At 40.1% G+C, this 24,794-nt stretch overlaps 1 protein-coding gene across 1 annotated transcript in view; it reads right to left on the minus strand.

Annotated features, from left to right (window-relative positions):
• Positions 1-24,794, minus strand: part of PARP8 (poly(ADP-ribose) polymerase family member 8) — a 190,060-nt gene that overhangs the window by 50,232 nt on the left and 115,034 nt on the right. The window contains exons 4-7 of the mRNA XM_020783646.3: positions 18,373-18,462; positions 15,877-15,947; positions 10,223-10,300; positions 2,741-2,835 (exon numbers count right to left, since the gene is read on the minus strand). Coding sequence (XP_020639305.2) covers positions 2,741-2,835; positions 10,223-10,300; positions 15,877-15,947; positions 18,373-18,462 — 334 coding nt within the window. The remainder of the gene's footprint in view (positions 1-2,740; positions 2,836-10,222; positions 10,301-15,876; positions 15,948-18,372; positions 18,463-24,794) is intronic.

Genomic DNA, 24,794 nt, shown 5'->3' on the forward strand with positions numbered 1-24,794 from the left:
CCAAGACCTCTGTACAGAGCACGCTACCATACTCTCTCGAGACTGAAGGATGCCTACTACTACTATAAAGAGGACATCATCAGAAGGCAAAATCTGTTTTGGGCTGGAATCTTTTTCATGTTCACATTAAATCTGTGTAACCTGTCACAGCTAACTGTCGTTAATTTATTGAGGTGCTGCAGATGTACATCAAGCGTATGCAAATAGATGGTTTGCCAGGCATGAGTTTGAGATGTGCTGCAGCACTTGATGAGTTAGCTACAATTAGGTATGGCAAGTGATCAATAGGATTACAGCCCGCATTTCACAGAAATGACTCCAGCCGACCTTCATGAGTGAGCAATCACACTTGCAGCCTCCCAATCATAAAACAAAATGAGCTAACTACTACATAAGGTGTGACTCACTCCGGCTACCATCACATGGTTTCCATCACTTAAGGAATCCTGTCTTCTAATGAAACGCTACCTGTCATTAACGTTTTGCCAGCTCCACAAGATGAACTATCTACAGACACATTACATGGTTGACTTCCTATCTTCAAAGCTTGGCTCACATTTCAACTTTGCAAATCATGGCTACAAGTGCAAAATGTTCAGTGAAATGGTGGACACTTAATGTTTCCCTCACTGATTGCTGTTTCAAGAAATAGAAATGCAATGTATAGCTCTGCCCAAGAAAGACACAATAACTACCACCACATGGAACATACCCCTAACCTCTTAGGGAAGTATAGCATGGGACATGCAGACAGATTTGTTTTTCAGATTTTCTCAAGTAGAGGATATATTTGGTTAATTACATGGATAGTGTCATTACTTAGGGTAGTGCTAACTCAGCTGTAGCACGGTGGAGTAAAGAGTTACTTGCTGCTCTTCTGTTCTTCTTAGATAACGGTCATATCCTTTTTGCCTGGTCCAACCATACCAGCGATGGTGCTTGACAGAGCTTGCACAAGAAAGTAGCCAGTATTTTCTTGTGTTAGCATAAGAACCACTAAAAACAACAAGGGATTGCGGGAATTCCAAGGGCAGAGTTATGCAACACTTACAGTGAACAAGCTACTAGCCAAAGGAGTTATGACTGGTGCATCTTCTAAGCCTTCCATGACATCAGTGTCACGTACTGGTCCATGGAATAAAAGTATTCTCCCATGGCAACCAGTTAAAACACTGTAATCCCTGAAGAACCAACTCATCTTGTATAGATAGAATGTCTTTGGATGAAAAGCTGCAGATGTACAGAACATTGTTTCCCCCCCCCCTAATGGTTAAATACTGGTGAATGTTTCTGATGGTTAAAGTGGGAATGATGCTTGTTCAAAAGATAACTCCATAATAACTGGCAGCTATGCCTGTGGCTAGAGGCGGTTGTTGATGTCTGAAGTCAAATGAAGCAGTGAATGGGAAATTAACATTCAAGGCGGTCAAAGTTATAAGAATTCTCAACAGTTACAGAGGAGATGTAAAAAGTTTTTTTTTAATTTTTGGCAAGCCAGAAAGAGCCTGTTTTATAATGAATAGAGACTCAGAAGATGACACAAACTATAACGAAGGAGATACTGAAGAAATTACGCATACTGGTGGTTTTATAAGAAGTTAACATTTACTTTCATACCCAGTGGACCCCGAGGGAGCTTATTATGAAGGTATGCACAGTTTCCCTAACTATAGCTGTTATCAGGCCTTGCAATTAAATGATTATCTTATTCATTTCCTGTCTGGCCTTTAATTTCAAAAGTCCTCTATACTTAATGAATTTCCATTTAATTCAAATGGCTTGTAATGAAAATAAGATTTCCTGCAGTCGTATTGTCTAAGGAACTGGAACGTACACTCACAAATTCAATTCATATGTCACTCAGCAGAATGAAACAAATGAAATTTAAGGAGTGTTAATTTGGCTTCACTAAATGATCTGGTTGACTGGAGCGAACAACATGTACCGGCCTTTTTTGTAGGATTGTGAGTTTATGTTCAAACAAACCCTGACGATTTTTCAAATGAAGAAAGGAACAGAAACAATATGCTGAAGCCGACCATTTCTATGCATGTCTGCCTCTCTCCAGATTAATAAGCATAAGAAAATATCAAGGCAAATGGTGTCCTCTAATGTAGTGAAGCATTTCCTCAATTTGGGCAATGCATGTGTGTCTGCTTTTCCTTTCCTGATACCCATATTAATTTCCTTTTACTTCTCCGGCCTGAACTATAAAACACCAGCATCTCCCCAGAAACACACTTGTGTCTATGCAATTAAGTTGTTTGTTTCCTGATGACCAGTCACTGTATGTAAACATATAGTCTTAGAACTGCAGAGCCGGACAGGATCATAGAGTCCAGATTCTGTCAAGAAGGCACAGTGAGGAATTAATTCCCAATCTTTGGCTCCTCAACCAGATACCTAAACCACCAGGCTATCAGCACTTCCCAAACTAATCTACAACTTGTTGAGCTGCAGAAATCCTATGTTAAGATGATCAAGCCCCTTTTATCACTAAAGGAATTTCCACATCCAACTGCAGTCCCTTGTCTTACACAAATTTGTCTCACAAACTGAGTCCTAAAGATATGTTTAATCCGAGGGCAACTGATGCCATGAACTTGCCAGAAGCATTTCTTTCTCCTCAACAACTTCTCTGTAGTTGCTTGGATGAGAAGTTCTTCCCTGTAGGTCTGACCCTCAGCTACAAAGCTGTTCTTAATTCATCTCTAAATATAGACAAATAGATAAGGTATACCTGAGAGACACTGCATTTGGCCCATAGATCTCTCTCACTGCTGCCAAATCAGCTTCCAACTGTGGGTGCTTGTGAAGTTCTCCATCATAACTAACCTGAAGAAGAAGAAGAAGAAAAAAACTCCTGTTCAGTATCAAGGAGCTGGAAAGGAAAAGACGTCTTCCCCAAGTAACATCTCTTTTCCTTTCAATGACTGATCCAAAGTTGAGGTCACCTTGGGGTAAAATCACATATAGGTTAAACTAAAGATTCATGTATAAACATGGACCCTCTCTTTACTTAGCTGTGTTGATTTTTTGAGTCCTCCTGCTCATTTTGTCAAAGAGTGTAGGCCTTGAACACCTGCTCCAGAGTCCTATGTTTCGACGAAACAAGTAAAGATAAGAAATGTCTAACAGGATGAGGCCAGATGTCCATCTTGTTTCCAACAGTTTGAAAGAGCTGCCTTTAGGATATCCTCACAAAAAGCATGAGTGAAAGAATGTCCCTTTGCCTTTGCTCCCAGGCAATTGGTAGGAAGAGATACATTACCCCTATGAATACAGAAATTTCATTTTCTTATCATGATTATAAAAAGAGGCATCTGCAGGCATCTGTCTAATGCTAGAAGCATCAAAGTTTGGAGTGGTTGTCCTATAGCATGGTATCCAACCCATGGACCACACTTTACCCACCCTGCACTAGAGAGAAAGCAGGTACTGTACCAATCTCAAAAGGAACATGTGCAAAAATGGCCATCAGTGGCAAATCTGATGCAGTCCCTTTGATTGTTTCATTGGGTAGATTCAGCATGGCTGAAAACAAATCATAAATGGTTTTTCCTTGGAAAAGTGCAGCACTGTCGTTATTTACAGAAAGAGCAAACAAAGACTGTCACAGTGGAATGTGAAATACCTGCAAAGATAAAAGGTATCACTTCCTTGTGTCTGAACAGATTATATTTAGAAGAGATGAGCCATTAAACGAAGACAGAAAATAGATTTCTGGGTGTTTGGAAAAAGGAAAACGTATTTTCCTCCATCCTGGAGAACTCTACAAAGGTGAATAGAAGGAAAAGCTTTTATCACAGATCAAAGCAATTTTGAGTTTTCATTTTCACTGCTGCTATTTCATCACCTTTTTCATCATTCCTCAACCTTCTCTGCTCTTTTCATGCTGACTTCCACACAAAAATTATTCCAGTGACAGTTAGCATTGATCTACTTATATTTCTTAACAGTTTAGTGTTCATCAATCTATTCTATTCTGTTTCTAAATGCAAGAGCTTTTAAAGCTGCATGGAAATTCAAATTATTTGCATTTAAGTCCTTATTTAAGAATATACTTTCTCTAAAAACTATTCATTTGTAATTACTTCATGTGCATTTTGAACATATTTTGTAATAAATACACATGTTTTTATGTACCAGTATGTTGGCCATCTTCTGGTGTGAAAAATTTATATCCGAGTTTCAGCAAGTCAAAATGCTCTCTCCAGATCAGTCTGACAACTGTGAAGCCAGCTAGTTCATAAAGAAATTTATAAGGATAAAATTATTTAAGGATTCTAAGTGACAACTAGCTTTGCCTTTAATGACATTCACATCCTTTTTCTCTCTTCCCCACTTTTCTGCCTCGCCTTCCTTACTCTCTTTTTCTTTCAAAGCAGTACACAGTCAACTTTTCATTTTGTATAACCCTAGTGAATCATGAGCTGGTTAGCTAGTTGATTATTAGAGTATGTAAACCCCTGCTTATGTGATTCTGAAAAATGATCCTCAGGGTAACTTAAAAAAAATCAATAAACTGTTAAAAACAGAAATAGCAGCAGGAATTATAAATCAAGGAAATATAACAACAGCCAATTAACAACATGTCAGGATAACATTCTTTTTAAAAAAAGCAGAAGCAGCAGAGTGGAACACCTATGGCTTATGGGCTACTTGACCCCAGATCTCACCATCCTGCCCTAGGCACCAGAACTCTTATCTCCAATCAGCTGCTGATTAAAGGCTTCCTCCATGGAAAATATTTCACCACTCTACTATGGTTTAGTCAGACATTTTAGAAGCCAGCACTGGTCCATGATTTAAAACTCTAGTCACCACATAGAAGGAACACTATAGGAAAAAAGTGTATGTAATCATGCATCTATCTGAAAAACGAGCACAAAATGTGTATATTTGAGGAAAAAGTGCACAAGTACATTTTAATCAATGGAGAAATGCTTAAAAAGCTCCCATGGGGAAAATGTGTACAGAAATGTGTACCTTTGGAAAAACACATCTCCTGGTATATAGACATTTATGTAAAGTGAGGAAGTTTACTTGTCACAGAACCAAGTATTGGTCAAGTAATAATTCACTACAGGTGAATAAAGAGCTAGGGAAAGGCTGTAGAAAACAGCTACTAACTCAAGCCTCGGTGCAATGCATGTCACCAATAGGTAACCTCTAGTGCAATGGATCCCAACCTTGGATCCCCAGATGTTCTCGGACTAAAACTCCCTGAAGCCTTCACCATTAGCTCTGCTGGCCAAGATTTCTGGGAGTTGTAGTCCAAGAACCTCTGGAGACCCAAGGTTGGAAAGCACTCCTCTCATATGTGCTGACACTTTAAAGCTATCAAGCAATAGGAATGCAACCCTCTCTAATACTCAAAGTGTTAGTGTCTTCCTTCACAGTAGTTTCATAATACATATAGTATTTTTTGGAAAAAAAAATAAAAAAAGGTTTTATTCTTGTATATAGCCTATTATGTTTCAGCCATAAAATATTTGTATGGCTTTCCTCTCTCTCTCTCTCTCTCTCTCTCTCACTCTCTCTCTTTCTCACACACACACACACACACACATTCATAATTAATTTAGTTGGAACATGTAATTAAAATGAAGACAAAACCTGCATGTACGCAAATTTGATTTGACTACTATATAGATTCTAGTTATTGCATTCATCTTCAGTTTTCTCTGCAACAATTAATATATACATACTGCTCTTTCTATACAGTCCCTGAAGAAAGCTATTCAAATATTTTCTGACTGAAAAAGGCCAAGCTATTTCAAATCATTGTTTCCACATATGATAGTCAACAGAAAATACAGAAAGTCTTCTTCCAGCCATCATTATTACAGTGCTGATCTATGCCAGAAAATATGACCCTTGTTATAGTCTCTACTCAGAAGCATAGCTCTAGATTTATATGAATACCATGGGGCTCGTTCTTCCTCAGTTCTTCAGCTTCCTCTGATCTCCTTTTTTTTTCCCCTGGAAGAATCTGTATTATTAAATGTTCCTTGAATTTTTTCATAGAAGAAGGAGATAAGAGTTTTCGAATGACATACATCAATTATTATCTGCTGCATTTTATCACTTCCCTTCTTTCATTCTCTCTCTCTTCTCTCTTTCTCTCTGTTTCCTCCTTGACTCTGTCTTCCCAAGATGATTTTCCCCCTCTGCCTACTCTTTTATTATTTTTTTGAGATTCAGAGCTATCTTCCTCTTTAAAAATTCTGTTCAAAAACAGTCTGGTAGTTTCTATTCATGAAAACCCTTTTCAATTCATCTCTCTTTGCTTTGCCTTCAGGTACACTCTTTTGGTATCTGAGCACCAAAAACAGATAAATTATTCACTTTTTATTAATTCTGTTTTCCTTGAGGACAAAAGTAAACACTGGTTTACTTATTCCAGTGTGCACTTTATTGCAACATCTCTTGGATGAATTCCCCACCAATTTATATTTTTGTAAGTGCAGAAACAGTAGTAACAGAAAATCACTTCTTTCAAATAAAACCTATAAAACTGCTGGGCAAAATTCATTACCAACTGTTTGGTGGTTTATAGAAAGCTTTTATAATCCATTTGCTACCAGAGAGACTGAACAAGCCTACATAACACATATTACCATGATAACATTGTGGTTGAGTTGGGACTTGAACACAGGTCTGTCCAATATGACGCTCTAAGCATTACATCAAACCAGCTTTCGTATGGCTGTAAATGATCTTTTCAGATGAATCTTGTTCAGTGAATTAAAACTGCAGTTTTTAAAGTCAATCTTTAATAAGCAACATCCTATTATTTGCTTTTATGTATGTGTACATCAGGAATGGACCAGTGGCCCTGAGAAAGATGGCAGCCTCTTAGGAAGAAGGGACAAGCTGGTCACTGTAAAAGAAGAAAAATTAGCAATTAAGCTGTCAAGGTGAGCTTCAGCCCGAATCTTGTCCCCAGAGACCCTCAATGCCAAAACTCTTTGAGGGAGATCTGCTGAACAAAAACCTGGAGAAAGGCCTCGGGAATTCAACATCCTGCACCTTGTAATCAGAGACAAGTAGGACATCCCAGCTGAAATAGACAAGTTGCCAACATATTGACATCAAAAGAACTGAAGGGGATAGAAGGGGCACTTCAGATCGGCTGAAACTTGGAGGAAATGACACAGTTGAAATCAGACCCATAAGACAGTGTGCACTGGTCTCCTCTTCCTGTTTATGCACACTCTGTCTTTGGTGGTTAGCCAGGTTAGGGAAAGGTAAACAGACTCTCTGTATGACTGTGCAAGCGTGGGTGCAGGCATGTACATATGAACTTGCTCTTCTGTGCTTCCTGATATCTGAAGACAAAGCTTCCCCTTCTCAATTTCTCCCTCTTGTTCCACGGAAGTCTGTTCTATGCCCCAAACACTCCTCACCAACACTTTGGGGGTGTGTGTGATGCCTTTGAATTGTGGTGCTGGAGGAGGCTCTTGAGAATCCCCTGGACTGCAAGGAGAACAAACCTATCCATTCTGAAGGAAATCAACCCTGAGTGCTCACTGGAAGGACAGATCCTGAAGCTGAGGCTCCAATACTTTGGCCATCTCATGAGAAGAGAAGACTCCTTTGAAAAAACCTTGATGTTAGGAAAGTGTGACGGCAAGAGGAGAAGGGGACACCAGAGGACGAGATGCTGGACAGTGTCTGCGAAGCAACCAAGATGAATTTGACACAACTCCGGGAGGCAGTGGAAGATAGGAGGGCCTGGCGTGCTCTGGTCCATGGGGTCACGAAGAGTCGGACACGACTAAATGACTAAATGACGACGACGTGTGTCCCCCCCCATCTCTTTGCCTTATCCAATAGCACTAGCCAGCTGCAGAAGATCATGAGACAGATGGAGTACAGCTGCACTTTTGCCTTGTTTGCAGGCTCCCTATAGGCATCTAATTAGGCACTTCAGACTGTTCTAGAGGAAATATTTGTACCACTTAATTCTACACCTTCTTCTCTTGCCAGGATGTATCAGAATTCATGGCTAAAATTCATAAGGAGGACTGGGACGCATGCATCTCCCAGGGTGGTTAGAAAACAACTCTCATGTGGGTGTCAAACGCAAACAGTTGAGTGTAGGTCATGGGTAGAAGTGGTGTACAAAGTTGCTGCAGGGTTTCTACGTAAGGCAGAGAGAGAGAGGAGGTGATGCAGGAAGGCAAAGCAGGTAATGTGTCCATAAATGTAGCAAGAGAAGGAGAGTGAGCAGACTTAGCAGAGAAGGGAAAGGGGTGGACTGAAAGAAAGGGCACAAGGAAAAGACTTGAAGGGAAGGAGAAAAACCGGAAGGAAAAATAGCCCCAAACATCTGCCAAAATAACACAAGTAGATGGACCCTCCCTGCTGCCCCCAATGCATCTCTGCACAGCGGAGAGTGCACAGGAAAATCACACTACCTTTTTAGACTGAAGCACCATAGCAAAAACCCAGCAACCCTGCTTCTGGATGCATGTGATCGTCATTCTAACATTTTCACTTTAAAAAACAAACAAAGAGGAAGAAAGGCAAGCTTTGGGCTAGAAACGGAAGCACAATAAATGTATGAGAAGGAATTTTGGAGCCAGGAAAGAGGAAAAAGAGTAAAGGCAAACTGAAGTAAGCACCTTAATCATATCTTTCATAAAAGGCACTCAAACAGGGACAGCACTTTTATTCTTCCCTTTGGAAGAGTTTGTGCTGGTGTTTTCAATTCCACAGAGACAGCCAGGAGGAGAGACACAGAGATGCAGTCTCTCTTTCATTAAAAAAAAAATTATCAGCAGATCTCAAGGTGAATCAGATTTAAAGATGTCTAAAATGGATGTTGGTATTTTGAATTGTTAAAAGTTATGTAACTTTTAAAACTTTTAAGGTACAATTTTATGTAGTTTAGTCTGACATATGCTATAAAACCCTGGTATATTATTTCACTAGGCTGCAATCCTGAGCATGCTTTCTTGATAGATGTTTCATTCAATTTCTTAGGTCTATTTCCATGTCAATGGGTTAGAGACCAACTTATGAAACTTGGATTTTCATATACAAATTGAAAAATTAATGTTGATAAAACAGGTCACAAATTTTGGACATCAACACTAGAAAACCACCTTCCTAACTCATTATTAGACATGGGAGTTAATTACAAAGCAAAGTGTGCTGCTTATATACCACTTCTAGTGCATAAAGCACTCTCTGGGTGGTTTACAAGTTAATTATACAAGCTACACTTTGCGTCCCCAGGAAGCTGAGTATTCATTTTACTGATCTCATAAAAATAGAAGGCTGAGTCAACCTTGAGGTGGCTACCTGGGATTGAACCCCAGGTTGCGAGCACAGTTTTGGCTGCAGTACAGCAGTTTAACCACTACGCCACGAGGATCCTCTTCACATGACCACATGTGCATAGCTTTGAAAAACAAACTTCAACAACAATCCAATATCATGCCATTTCTAAAACACAGATTTTATGACACATCCTCTCCATTCTACATGTGTGCTCATCTGTTAGCATGCATAGGCATTAGAAACTGTTGGATCGGTGCCCCATCACTGGAGGTTTTCAAGAAAAGATTGGACAGCCATCTGTCTGGGATGGTATGAGGTATCCTGCCTTGGGCAGGGGCTTGAACTAGAAGACCTCCAAGGTCCCTTCCAACCCTATGACGATTCTATGATTCTATGATGAAACAACAAACACTACAAGCCATCCTGAACCAAATCCTAGGACCAAACCTTGCTGCAATTCATACTAGACCACCAGGGTAAAGTGCTACCTCATAGTTTCAGGGTGGTACCATAGATTCAAACATCATCACATTTTCTACCTAAATGCACATGGGTTTCAATCCAAAGCTTGAAAACTTAACTTTTCGAAGTATAGCTCCCTAAATTCCCCCAGGCATTCTGGTTGGGAGATTCTGAGATTCTAAGATGGAGTTAATATCAGTGTCTTGACACTGAATCTCATTTGTCAAAATGTAACAGTAGACCTCTGGCTCAATCTGTCAAGGCACTCTTCATCAATTGAAAAACACCAAATTAGTTTTTGTTGTTTTTTAAATAAATGAATACATAAACTCTTTCCAGATTAAATATATCTTCCTAACTGAAGAAGCAGTTACAACATCAAAGTAGATTATATCATACGTAGATGCATATTCTTCATATAATACCCATTTTTATCATTCAAAGACACAGATAAGAATCCACTTACCTGCCCTCCATAGTAAAACTCTTCAGAGTCATTATCTCCCTCTGAATCTTCTTCAACTGCACTATTATGCCTTGATTCCTAGTTTACCAAACAAAAAGAGAAAAAGATGAATAGTGTAAAACTGATACTCTTTCAACATACTCTTCTTTTTGCATCTATGTGTGTGGTCTGAAAACTAGAGTGGGTGAGACATTTATTAGATCACTAAAATCTCACAATGAGAGATAGCTTTTAAGCCCAGCAGGACCCTCTTTCAGTCTGAGTGTTACAGAGCTGGGAGGGTACAGAAGAAACAGAAAGGTTCCCAAAATCATATTCAGATGTACTGGCCAAGCTCTTCTTGTTTAAAGAAAGTTGCAAAACAGAATCTGCAGTTCTGCAGAATCAGTTTAGGGCAATGGGTCTCCAGATGTTCTCAGATTAAAACTCCCAGAAGCCTTCACCACTAATTGTGGTGGCCAGGATTGATGGGAGTTGTATTCCAAGAATATTTGGTACTGAAGACTGAGAAGCACTGGTTTAGGGTAACGGGTTTCAAGTTTCACCCCAGGCTATGCTGATGTAATTGTTTTTCCCACCCCAGGTGGCCAAAGGGCTGGCAGTCACTTAGCATCTATCCTTCCCTCCTTCCCTTTCCAATTAAATTAAACATATTCTGCCCCCAACATCTATGCATCAAGTGTAGACAGCTGAGCAGGAGAAGCTTCTGTACATAAATGTGAAGCATGTAAAAAATAGTCTCAATCACACTAGTGTGAAACCCAGTCTTTCCTTATGTGCCACATGTGGCATTTTGGAAGCAGGGAAACTATTAGGGCTAAGGGCCAGAAACACAGCAATACCTACATTGCGACTCAGTACTATATCTTTACATTCACTTGCTCTGATACATAGAATCAAACAAATTTCAAAAATAGTAAAACACACATGCTTTTAAATCAGAAAAGATGTTCATCTTGGACTAAATATGTCCTTCAGCCAAAAATTCATTCTAGAATTACAGTGTTTAAAAGGCAGCATGGATAGATGAACTGAATTTGTACAGAGCTAGCAACTTGCTACATCTAGACTTTTACTGGTGAGGAATTAGGAACAACATGAGAACATGGATTAGTACATTCCTGGGAGATGAGGAAATTGAGTAGAGCTATATGCAAGATCACCACCACCACCACCCCCAAAACCTGGAACATCTCTCTCAAGGAGGGTGATGAATATGATAAGAGACCTGGTTGCTACAACCTTTGAGGAAATGTTGAAGGAATCACTGTTTTCACCCTGAAGGAGAGACAATGAAGGGGTAATAGGATAGCAGTCTTTGAATATTTGAATATGGTGAAAAATTCTTTTTGTTTTTGTTTTGTTGCTTCATCAGGATTTAAATCACAAGATTCCTGCCCCTTTCTTGTCCCAGGGACTAGATCTTTGCTCCCCATGGATGAACTCCTGGGATTTCTCTCAGGAAATGAACAGATGGACAATTTGTACAAGTGAACATCGCCACATGATGGTGTACTCTAATATATAAAGTCTGAACCACACTGAATACACTGGAAGGCAGAAACTATTGACATCCGCCCTCTGCACCAGGTGTCCCACCTCAAGGGAGCCCCTCAAAATGCACTGAAATTTGATGGCAAAATGGGAAATCTCAATTTAAAGCATGCTTGTTCTAAATATTGTTTCCTAGTTCAGCAAATTCAGTAGTGTTACTCATTAGCCAATTTTCACAGTGCAATGGCTTTGGACCAGTCCTCTGGAGCCAGCAAAACTGGCCCCCAGACCTTGCTAAAGTTGCCAACTCCTGATCTAAAGAATAACTATTGTGCTTCCTGGGAAACAAATGTCCAGAATAAAACAAATTAGTAAGTACCGTGTTTCTCTGAAAATAAGACATTGTCTTATATTAATTTTTGCTCCAATAATGCATTAGGGCTTATTTATTCGTGGCACAGTGGTTAAAACGCTGTACTGCAGCTAAAACTGTGCTCACGACCTGGGGTTCAAATCCCAGGTAGCCGGCTCAAGGTAGACTCAGCCTTCCATCCTTCCGAGGTCGGTAAAATGAGTACCCAGCTTGCTGGGGGGGCAATGTGTAGCCTGTATAATTAAAAAAAAAAATTGTAAACCGCCCGGAGAGTGCTTGTAGTGCTATGGGGCGGTATATAAGTCCAATAAATAAATAAATAAATAAATAAATATTTTCAGGGCATATTTTTTTTTCATGTACAACAATCTACATTTATTCAAATACAGTCATGTCATCTTCTGGTTGCCACACAATGGTGGACGGAATGGTTTCACTTAACTGGGGCTTATTTTTGGGATAGGGCTTTATATTATGAGCATCCTGAAAAATCCTACTAAGGCTTATTTTCAGGTTAGGTTTTATTTTTGGGGAAACAGGGTAGAAGAGCTAAGCAGACAATGCAGCCAGATTCTAATATATGTAGACCCTTGGTATAAAAATAACAGGTGATGGTGCTTAAAAATATTACCATATTGCCATGTCTTTCTAGGACTACTGGCTGAGTAATGGGATGCAGATATTGAAAAACTGGATATTAGTTTTTCCATTGCTGTATCTGACATAGGCTGCATTAGGAGAGTTGTTTGCTTAATACTGTTTTATCTGTTTCTTCATTTGGAAGGAATTTCCGCCCTTCAATAATCAGAAGGCAGATAACCAGGTACTGCTGTGTAAATAAGGTTCCATAAACACTGAGCTGTACGGGTATGCATAACAGATAACAAGCAATGTCGTATCTCTGAAGCTTACATTATGACTACACAATTGTATATATTAGAATCTTATTGCCATATTCCTTTGATCAAAACTATTTTTGATCTAGGCTATTATGCATCCTTCATTCCTTTCTTGTACACAGGTCTGCAAGTGAATGGAAATCAGATGCATGATTGTGAGAAAAGGCGGGAAGAGACACTTAAAATCACATTCCATTTACCAGCCATCTCCATGGCTTAGGATTCTAATCCAACCTTTTTAAAATACTGTGTGCTGCTTATATACTACCCCACAGCACTGAAAATCCTCTCTGGACAGTTTACAATTTATTTATGAAGGCCACACAGTCCCGCCCCCCCAATGAGCTGGGTACAGCTTTGGAAGAATGGAAGGCTGAGTAAACCTTTCAGCCAGCTACCTAAGCCCGTCAGGATTGAACGGAGGCCATGAGCAGAGGCTACCTTCAAATCCAAACCTAGAGGTCTATGTGAATGGCAAGAAATAAAACTGTGCCATCAGGCACTATTATTTCCTCATTTTCCTCCTTTTTTTAAAAAATTTTTTTTCCAGTTTTCAGAGATGGAATATGCTTTATTTTATTTTCTCCTTATAAATGACCTTAACTAAAGGGAAATCATGCTGTAACATTTGCTGTTTGCATGAACCAGGGAACCTTTCCAAACACAGTATCACTACAGATGACTGAATCATAAAATGAAAAAGCATGCTGTGAGCATAAATAAGTATTACTCTTTGCCTGATTTCCCCCAAAATTGGAGTTACGCGAGAACTCTGGATTTCAGGGTTGACAAATGTTCGAAAGATTGCAGTCTTTTTGATGAACCCAAGTTCATAAAAGAAACAGGAAGTTATTTCCTAGGTTTCCTTATGCCTTTTTGGATAAAAAAAAAATGGCTCTGACATGTAAATATGAGACAGACCCAGGTAGCCAACAGGGTGCTACCTTGCTGAAACCCAGACCATCCACCCATATGGTGCCTACATGGGCTGGTCGTCCTGCAGTGTGTCAGGCTGGGATGCTTCCCATTCCCACAATGAACCAACGAGGATTGGATTATGGGTGTTTTGAATGCAAAGTATGTGACGTATTGGAATACAACTCTGGAATTGCATGACCAGTCAAAACAAAATTCTGTAAGCCATTTCTGATACAAAAAAAGCAGTCCAAACAAAAAGTTACAAACTGTTGGACATGTTGGTTGTGGTTTTTTCGGGCTCTTTGGCCGTGTTCTGAAGGTTGTTCATCCTAACATTTTGCCAGTCTCTGTGGCCAGCATCTTCAGAGGACAGCACTCTGGGCTCTGGTGTAGTTTGCTTGGGAGTGGAGTATTTATGGCTGTGAGATAGGCTTTTGTCCTATTCAGGAGATGGTTGATTAGTGTGTCTTGTTGTGGGTGTATTGTTGTGATAAGGAGAAGAGATTATCTGTCACTGTGATTGATGGGTGTCATTAGCTGGACATGTTCTTGAATTGGGGCCATATTTGGATCTGATTTCTAATTCTTAAAAAAAATCCTAACAACCCAACCTCTATTAACATATTTTGCTACCATTTTATCAGCTTGTTCAGCTGTTATTTTTTGAATGCCAACCACTGCTTTCTCAAATGGAAACGAGTCCTAACTACATGAGTTTTTTTTTTTTAAACTGAACTTGATCAGTCTTGTTGTTTGGAAGATACAGAGTCTTAACATTCTTATTTTACATAGGAATTTTTTTAATAAAGTCTGGCTACATATGCTCACTGAGGTATTCCAGAGCCATTATCTAAACTTCTTCCCAAAACTTCAGGAAACTAATGGGTCTCCTTGGGGCCTAGTTTAGGGCAAGATGGCAGATGGGGATTTCCACCTTATCACAGGCATATGGGTCATTGAACAAATAAGCACACCACAGACGAGCAAATGAACAAGTAAAAGTTTAAAAACTCTGGATATGTGAGAAGCTTGTTTTCCCACTGCAACTGGAAATCTTAGAAGGAAATCATGTTTGATTCATATTGTTTCTGATTCACAAGGTAACTAAATTTTTCTTACAACACAGATAACAGTAACAACATCACTACTACTGACAGCACAATGAAGATATGAAATTTGCTTCCCCAGGATGTGATGACAGCCACCAACTTCTAAGTGAAAAACAGATAATTTCATGCAGAATAAAGATATCAGTGACAACCGCTCATAAACATTACATGGAACCTCCAGGCTCTCTAGTGTTATGAATCTCAGTATCAGCTGCTAGGGATGGAAAGCAGACAAGAGCGTCTGCTGTCATGTCCTGCTTGTCAGCTTCCCATATAGGTCTGAATGACCACTGCAGGAAATAGAATGCCATACTAAATAAAAATCCAATCTCCTTATAAGGATGCATTTAAAGTCCTTATGTCATGGTGTCATCCAGACAATCCGACTCTGCCGTATCATTCTGGTGTGAAGGTGACCCTAGACTCTTGATCATGCCAGGGAACAGTGAGCCCTGGCAGCTTCCACCAAACCAGCAAGGCTTCAAGCACAGCCCCAACAGCAGACTGTATGTCTGCCTTGTGAGGACCAGCATGGCTACCTACTGGGTTATCACCAGACATTTGGCCTCCAGGTGATGCACTGCAACTATGAACACAGCAACGAGGTTGGCTAGTTGTGTTCCTCGTCATTTGGAGGGCTTATCCACACTGGGGAAATCATCAAATGTCAGGATACCAAGCTGTTTGAACTTGGGGTTTTAGTTTGTTTGTATACATATACCTTTTATAACATAGCCCGTTAATTGTCTATGTCCTTTACATAAGCATGTCAGCTTTGAGGAAGTATTTGGTTTAAATTTCCCTCTCATTCATGTTCCCTCTGGTAGGCTAGCTAAAAACATTAATAAAGCAATACTGTACCTCTCCATTTTCCCTTTGTAACTTTGATGTTATGGACAAACAACAGTTGACATCATTGGTCTTTCGCAATTCTAAGAGGGAGAGAAAGAGAGAATGAACAGTTAGCAGGTAAAGAGTACTAAGGTATTGTTTTCATTTAGGAAGTCTTCACTTTGACATAAATCATCATGAAACAAAACTAAAATTCAGCTTGAGATGTTCTTAACACCCTGTTGAACTATATATCCATCTGGCCCTGTGGTTCCCAATGCTGGTCAACCGGTGTTCTTGGACTGCAGTTCCCAGGAGCCTTCACCACCAGCTGTGCTGGCTAGGGTTTCTGGGAGTTGCAGTCCAAGAACACTTGGATTACCCAAGGTTGGGAACCACTGATCTAGCCCAAAATTGCCTGCTGTGAGTGGCAGCAGATCTTCAGGGTGTCCAGCAAATTCTATTCACATCACATGCACTGTGATCCTCTTGGCTCAGGAATGGGTCATCTCAGTGGGGACAGATCCCTTTACAGACAGCACACCAGGCCCAGAGATGGACAGAAACAACTTGAGATTTAGGGCTTAGTGCCATTAGTACATTGGTGACATCCAACTTCACCTCCCCTTCCAATCTAAAGTCAAGAAGTGATTTTAGTTCTAAATCAATATTTAATGTTAGTAATAATCTCAATGAGGGCAAACTAATTGAAGCACATTCCAGACAAGACATCTGTTTTCCTAGTCACTTAAAGGCACAGCAGGTGGAAAGGATCAAACTGTGTAAAATGAATTAATACTCCACCTTGTTCATTGTTCATGGTTTAGGTAAAGGTAAACATCCGGAATCTGTTCTGAAAGTGTTGCTGATGTGTGGTTATGTGCTTGAAAGCTGGTTATGCTCTATAACACCCAATATACAGTAATTCTGATGATGCTCTACTCAATACTCTATGCACCAAAAGCAAAAACAAAAAAACCCCTGTATTTTCTGAAGTGTAAATACCTCGATAAACTTTCTAAAATTTCTGAGCCTAGTGTAGCCTGTTATAAGTGCTGGGAATGAAAATTCTGCTAATAGACTCACCAGTGTTAGTCACTCCCATGGCCTACAAAGCACAAGCTATTTTGTAATAATCCCAGACAATGATTTACTTACAGTGATGAAGGCCTAGGACAACTGCTAATTTTTCAATGGTATTTTTCTGTGAAAGGTAAACTAAAGGTTCCCCTTGAGATTTTTAGTCCAGTCGTGTCCGACTCTAGGGGGCGGTGCTCATCCCGTTTTTCAAGCTGTAGAGCCAGCACTTGTCCGAAGACAGTTTCCATTGTCACGTGGCCAGCATGACTAGGGAATGCCATTTTACCTTCCCACCGAGGTGGTACCTATTTATCTACTCGCATTTACATGCTTTTGAACTGCTAGGTTGGCGAAGAGCTGGGACAAAGCGACAGGAGCTCACTCCGTCACATGGATTCAATCTTACAACTGCTGGTCTTCTGACCCTGCAGCATCCAAAGGCTTCTGCAGTTTAGTGCGCACCACCACCACTGGAAAGCAATTCCAGAATCTCACGGAAAATCCTGACTAGCAAGCCAGAGTGCGCCTGGATGCCTAGGTTTTGGCAATAGCCAGGAGTGCCTTTGCACAATTAAAACTAAGGCACCAGCTGTGCCCTTTCCTGGAAAGGTCAAATCTGGCCATGGTGACACATTTCACAGCTGGATTACTGTACTGCACTCTGTGTGGGGCTGCCTCTGGTAGGGGTTTGGAAACTTTAGCAGGTCACAAAATACAGCAGCCAGTTTGCTAACTGGAGCTGGCCATACGGATTACATAAACCTCTGTTCCAGCAGCTCCAATGGTTGCTGCTCTGTTTCTGGGCGCAATTCAAAGTGCGGGCTTTAACCTATAACGTCCTAACCAACTTGGGTCCAAGCTACCTCAAGGACCATCTCTCCCTTTATGGGCCTGCCTGGCTTTTAAAATCGTCAGGAGAGGTCTCTCTCTTGGTACCACCTCCTTCATGGGTGCATTTAGTGGAGAGGCAGGAGACAACCTTCTCTACTGCTGCTCTCAGACAGGCTTTCTTTGATCCTTTTTAGTATTAGTATACATATCATTCTGGGCTTTCATAATTGCCTTTTAATGATGAAATTTGCCTTGGGTCCTTATTAAGGAGGAAGGTAGGGTTAAATAAATAAATAAATGAATGAATGAATGAATGAATGAATGAATTGATAAATAAATAAAATAAGCTAGAGAGGAATTTCATATCTTTTTTTGTGAGAAACTTTCTAATCTAAATTCGCAAAGGAGGATCAGCCCAATTCCTGATTTACCCGAGAACCTGTTGATCTCCTTTGTTTTAATCAGTCTGGAAAAGTATTGAACCACTCTTTTTTTGGGTTAGAAATCCTTTTTCCTAGCAGAGTTTGTGTATTCCAGATCCATGCACAAAGTTCAAAATCTGTCTCCCTTATTAAATGGATGATACAAAACAGTTTAACCGTCACAGTTTTTTACCTGTAGAAATTCGGTGGAAAATTACTGGAATTGGCTCTGTTGTAACTAATACATCTTCATCATTATCTGAACTAGATACGTAGGTATTATCTGTAGAAAGAGAGGAGGAAATACTTACTGTAAATACAAAGGCTTGATGCAAAATCCACAGGCACGTCCCAAACACACTGTAGTCTGCAAGTGAATTTCTTTCTTTTAAGATCAAAGATTAAAACTATTCTCCTCTTCTGAAAGGATGGGAGACAATGGTAAGAAAGAGTCTTGTGGCAGCACTAAATCCAAATGTTAGTCTCAACTAGAGTAACCTACACAATCAATAGCAGTTACACTTGTGTCAGGTTGAAAAAATGCATTAATTCAACAAATCTAATTCTTGCTGGGACTAATAACTGGACTAACATATTTTATTTCACTTAATCTTTATGATCATCAGATGCAGTCCATTAACATGGCATATAAAATTTGTTGGTCTTTAAACTGTGGAAAAGACTCTTTGCTGTTTTTTTGGCAACACACTAATAAAACTACTCAGCTATAAATGGATTATTATGATTTTATTTGTTTCTGCACCTTGAATCAAAATTGGTGAAGTGAATTTAACATTCAGTTTAACATTAAATTTTCAACAATGAAAGTTTACTGAGAGGTAGAAAATTTGGACCAGAACATAAACACTTTTTTAAATCTGGAGTTTTGTTACTATAGATTTTTATACTTATGTATTATTCCTGTCTGTTCTGAAGTCTGAGATAAAGATACAAGATACAAAAGTTGCATCACTATTTCCATGATCTCATGAAAACTTTAGAGTCGTGCTTTTCAAGAAGCAATACCAAAATATACACACACTCCTTTACAGCAAACTGTCTTTGAAACTTTTTTTTTTTAAAAAAGAAGCTGATTGTGGTGTAGGAAGTATCAATACAAAGCTTGTAGATGTAAATTTATGTTTCTTGGCATGCCTAATTTCTTGTTAGCTTTTAACTGTCAATGTGCCATAGAAATAATGAAACTACATATTGGAAAAGGGATCCCGGCCAGGTACAAAGCCTATGTTGACTGTAGGATTCTAGGAGAGATAGATCCCTTCCCATATAAGTTGTTTTAATTTTTAAGAAGGATCTAGCTGAGTCATTCCACTGATCGAACTAACTCTTTTAGTAGAATGGCAAATTCCAGCAAACTGGAACAAGTTCAGAAGAAGGCAACAAGGTTGAACTGGAAACCAAGCTTTGTGAGGAGAGACTTAAAGAACTGCACATATTTAACCTTGAGAAAAGAAGACTATGATAGCACTCTTCAGATACTTGAAGGGCAATCATACAGAAGAGGGGCAGGATCTGTTTTCGATCATCCCAGAATGAAGGACACATGTTAATGGGTTCAAGTTACAGGAAGCCAGATTTTGGTTGAATATCAGGGAGGAAAAAAAATCCCCTGATCATCCTTGCTACCTTCCTCTTGCTGCCAGATTTTGGCTGAATATCAGGAAAAAATTCTTAACTGTTAAAATAGTTAAACAATGGAACTCCTTGCCACAGGATGTGGTGATGGCATCTGGCCTAGTAAAGGTAAAGGTTCCCCTTGACATTTAGTCCAGTCGTGTCCAACTCTAGGGGGCAGTGCTCATCCCCGTTTCCAAGCTGTAGAGCCAGTATTTGTCTATAGACAGTTTCCGTGGTCACGTGGCCAGCACAACTAGAAATGGAACGTCATTACCTTCCCACTGTGGTGGTAGTTATTTGTCTACTCATATTTTTACATGCTTTCGAACTGCTAGGTTGGCAGGAGCTAGAAGCAACGGGAGCTCACTCCATTGTTTGGATTCGATCTTACAACTTATGGTCTTTCATCGTTGCAGCACATATGCGGTTTAACCTGCAGCGCCACCACGTCCCCTAGGCATCTGGCCTAGATGCCTTTAAAAGGGGATTGGACAGATTTCTGGAGGAAAAGTCCATTGCAGTTTACAAGCCATAATGGGGATGTATAATCTCCAGGTTTAAAAGGAAGGTACTTCAAAATGACAGATGCAGGGGAGGGGTATCAGGAGATAGGTATCTAGTTGTCTCGTGTGCTCCCAGATGCATCTGATGGGGCCACTGTGAGAGACAAGAAGCTAGACTAGATGGGCCCTTGGCCTGATCCAGCAGGGTTCTTCTTATGTTCTTATGTTCTCTGGAGGTGGTGAACATTCCAACACTGGAGGTATTCAAGATAAAATTGGACAACCCTCTGTCCAATGTGCTTTGATTTGATAGGAGGCTGGACTCGATGGCCTTGGATGACCCTTCCAACTCAATTATTCTATGATTTCCTCTCCCATTGTACATAGCTATGCGTTCACGAAATCAGAGGACTGGGAAAGTTTACAAGGGAGATTGTCAGGTGCTACAGAGAGCTGGAAGGGTAATGAAAGAAGGTCTCCTTATGATAGCAGACAGCCACCAACCTGACACCACATTTAGCAGAAAACTACATTTTTTTCTTGTGAATTTTTGCCTAGCTCTTGTTTAAACAACAACAACCAATGCATCTTTTTCCTATTACATTGACATTGTTTATAAATAAAGATACAGTGGGGTCTTGACTTGAGAACTTAATCCGTATTGGAGGCGGTTCTCAAGTCAAAAAGTTCTCAAGTCAAATCTGCATTTCCCATAAGAATGCATTGAAAACCATTTGATCCGTATCTGCTCTTGTCCGTCCATAGAAACTAATGGGAAGCTGCTATTCCGCTTTCGACCACTAGAGGGGGATATTTGGTTTCTTTTTTTCTTAGGTCAAGAAAGGTTCAGGGAAGGCAGGGAAAATACAGTCCAGGCAGTACCAGGCAGTCCGAAGACTGTCTCCCAATCCACTCTCTAAACGCTGGGAGGAGTGAGGAAGCAGACAGGCACCCTTTTCACTGGCCAACAGTTAACCGAAAGTTCAAATTTTGCACTTTCCCTGCCTCCCACGTGGTTTTTTTTTCAGTTCTTAACTCAAATCTAAGTATGTAAGTCAAGTCAATATTTTCCTATGAGAGCGGTTCTTAAGTCAAAATGTTCTTAACTCAAGCCGTTCTTAAGTCAAGACCCCACTGTACAGGAATTATTACAAATCTCAACCCAATGGTTTGGATTTGAAACCAGAAATTGAGATCTATTGCCCTTCGAATTGCTGCTGAAGGGGAGGGAAAAAAAAGAGGTGAGGGGGTTGAAGCCTATCTCACCGGGGTCTCTATGTTTTGGTCAGTCAGGGAGCCATTCTGAACTTAGAGCACAATAGAAGCAGCATCTACGCATGCCCATTGGCATCATCACCACTGTGGCCAAAGGAATTGCTTCAGTGAGCCAGAGTCAAGAGGTCAAGTGGTGAAAATTCCTTTTCCTTTATCTGATGGGTATGTGGTAAAAGAAAACTCAATAATAGTTTTCTGCTGCAATCCATAACACATTAAACTGAAGACTTAAACTTTCTTTTCCCCTTATTCACCCATTTTCAGCTCCATTTCAAGACCTGAGAATGCTTTTCTCCTTCGTTGATTTTCTTCTATTTGAAAACCATTTATTTGCTTAACTCTCTCCACAGGATATATCAAAACTTGGAACAAAGGTACCCATTATTTTTTATTTACTTCATTTTGTCTGTACTAAGGCATGACCTGGTGGCTGGCAAACAGCCATAGCTAAGTCACTTGAATGCACTATTCAGGGAGAAAAAGTTCCTTCTTTCCTGGCCTGACTAAATGACTGGACCTCCCCACCTGAAGTCCACTGCTGCTGATATAGAAGAAGGTGGCTTAGAATCTCTCTTGCTGGTTAACAGACATTATTAACACAAATGACACTAATGCTGTTGCAGCCTCTGACTGTCAATAGGCACTAACTCATTCACTTACTCATTGGAACATACTTGGTAAACTATAATAATTCCTAAAGGAGTCATTCCACCATATTGTATTGATTTTCAGTAATGGTTAGTCACCACATTTTCTTTCTTTCTTTCTTTCTTTCTTTCTTTCTTTCTTTCTTTCTTTCTTTCTTTCTTTCTTTCTTTCTTTCTTTCTTTCTTTCTTTCTTTCTTTCTTTCTTTCTTTCTTTTCTTCCTGGAATGTAAGCTTCCTATCTTTGTAGCAGTGTTATAAGGATTATTATTTATTACTGCAATGTCTATATCTGTTGTTATTATATGCAGAGCCAACTCATGACATAATTTGGTAGCTTCATCCAGACAGAGCTGTAGGTTGCAGTATTTATATTTAAAACTAAAAGTGCTATTACGATGCTGGCCAGGGAAATTTGGGGATTGTGGCCCCCAAAATAACATTTCCAAGTTCCAGGTATAAATGAGTGTTTCTCCAAGGAAATACCCTGTAAATATTTGGTCTAAATATCCCATCATACTCCACCAGGAAGACTGGTCTGTGCAATCCTGAATATAACCTTGTTTATTTCCCAACAATCAAGACTCCCAAAATTTGGTTACCCAAATACAAATTAAGGAATACACAGAACTTTTCCTTGTTTTTCAAACATTTATTCTGTTTCCCAGCTTTAAGTTTAAGCCAAAATCCTTGACAGAAATATCATACACTCCATCTGCCCATGGAGTGATATCTGCTACTGGCAGGTTATAGTAATCTAGTATTGCCACAGTTTCTTCATTGTTCATCTCTGTCCCCAAGAATTCATAGGGGTGGAGAAACTGTGGCCCTCTAGCTGTCATTATTGTTTTCAAACATCCATCAGCCCATCCTGCATGAGGAATGGTTGGTAATAATGGAAACTGTAGTCCATCAACATTTCAAGGGCCACAACTTTCCCATCCCTAATTTAAATATCAGTATTGAAGAAGAAAGTATGCATGTCTTTTCTCCTTTTCTTCATCCATGGGTCTGCATTTTTCTAAGATGCTACTCTCTTCCAGCAACAACAACAAAACAAAAATGAAAGTGCAGTGGCATACTGAAACCTACCAAATTTATTCTAATGTGAGCTTTCTTCAGAACTCTGTGTGAAGAAATGGATTGTACCTATGAAAACTCACATTGTAATACATTTACTAATATTAAAGGTGCTGCAGTATGTTTGTTTTCGTTTGGCTTTGTTATTGATGATGGGCCTGCACAGCTGCAAGTGTCTATTTTGAACTGATGGTAGTATCTGAGATGACAACAACTGGACTTTAAAATGTATCTTGACACAAGCAGGGCAAACACTGTTCTGTTTTTAACAGCAGGAGGAGGAGAGACTCTGTTGCAGAACAGCTGAACAGAGGAGGTGACTATATGGCCCTCCAGATGTTTCAGGAATGCAATTCTCATTCACTGTAGACAGCAGAGTCAAGGGCAGGGAATGATGTGCAGCCCAACAGCACCTGGAGGATGACATACTCTCCAGAACTGGAGTACAAATTTTGGCAGTGTGTGATGTTTTGGGCTGGAGCAAGCATTCCAAACTGGGATGCTTGAATATTCCTGTGCTCTGGTAACTGAGTAAAATCAAAAGGAACATAGCCTTCCCCGAGCAGGTTCCCTGCCTCAGTTTAGATTCCATCCATGCCTAGTTCCAGTCCATGTCTCCAAGGCTAGGCGGGGCTTGTTCCCTTTTATTAACCTAAGGTAGTGGTTCCCAACCTTGGATGTCTGGATGATCTTGGACTAAATCCTGGCCAGAATAGCTAGTGGTGAAGGTTTCTGGGACTTTTTGGCCAAGAACATCTGGGGACCCAAGGTTGGAAACCATGGCCTAACAGCAAGACATGAAGTTACACAAAAAGAAAACAATGCAGTTCGGAGCAGGGAGGGGGTGAAAATGACAAGAACTGGCAGACCGCAGAAGCAGCAGTGGCCAATGAAGTGGCTTGCTAGGAGAAACCACTGGCAATTGTTACACTGCAAGAAACAGTGGGAATAGTACCAGTACTTACATGGGGAGATGCATGGAGCCAGCATCATACAAATGTACGCTACGGTGTAAGCAATCTCCCCTGCCAGTCTTAGCAGTCTGTACTTACACAAGGGAATCCATCTGTGCACTAGCTGTCCTCTCATCCAATGTAAAAAAGAATGCCCTCTCTGTCACTACCTGGTGGTCACTGAAAGGTTTTTCTGATAAATCACTCCACCAACCACTATAGATGGTGAAAGGGATCAAAGTGATAGAGAAGAGACCACTAACTTCTCGAAAAACGTAAACCACCTAACTGCCAATTAATTGGTTTCTTAGCCTCCCTTTCTAGACTGTAGATTACCAGTGCTCCAAAACCAGGACCAACTGTCATTTGCTTTCTGGTTTTGAATCAAATGTCACACCCTGGCTCCACATGTTCTCAAGTGAGACATTAGATTCGATTAGGAAGATTACTCCTCCAACATTCTATCCTAGGACATCATGGAGGCACCACGTCTTCAGTTTCTCTCCTTCAGTATTCCAATC

This window comes from Pogona vitticeps, chromosome 2 (assembly GCF_051106095.1).
Source record: "Pogona vitticeps strain Pit_001003342236 chromosome 2, PviZW2.1, whole genome shotgun sequence".
In the NCBI taxonomy this organism is placed as follows: Eukaryota; Metazoa; Chordata; class Lepidosauria; order Squamata; family Agamidae; genus Pogona; species Pogona vitticeps.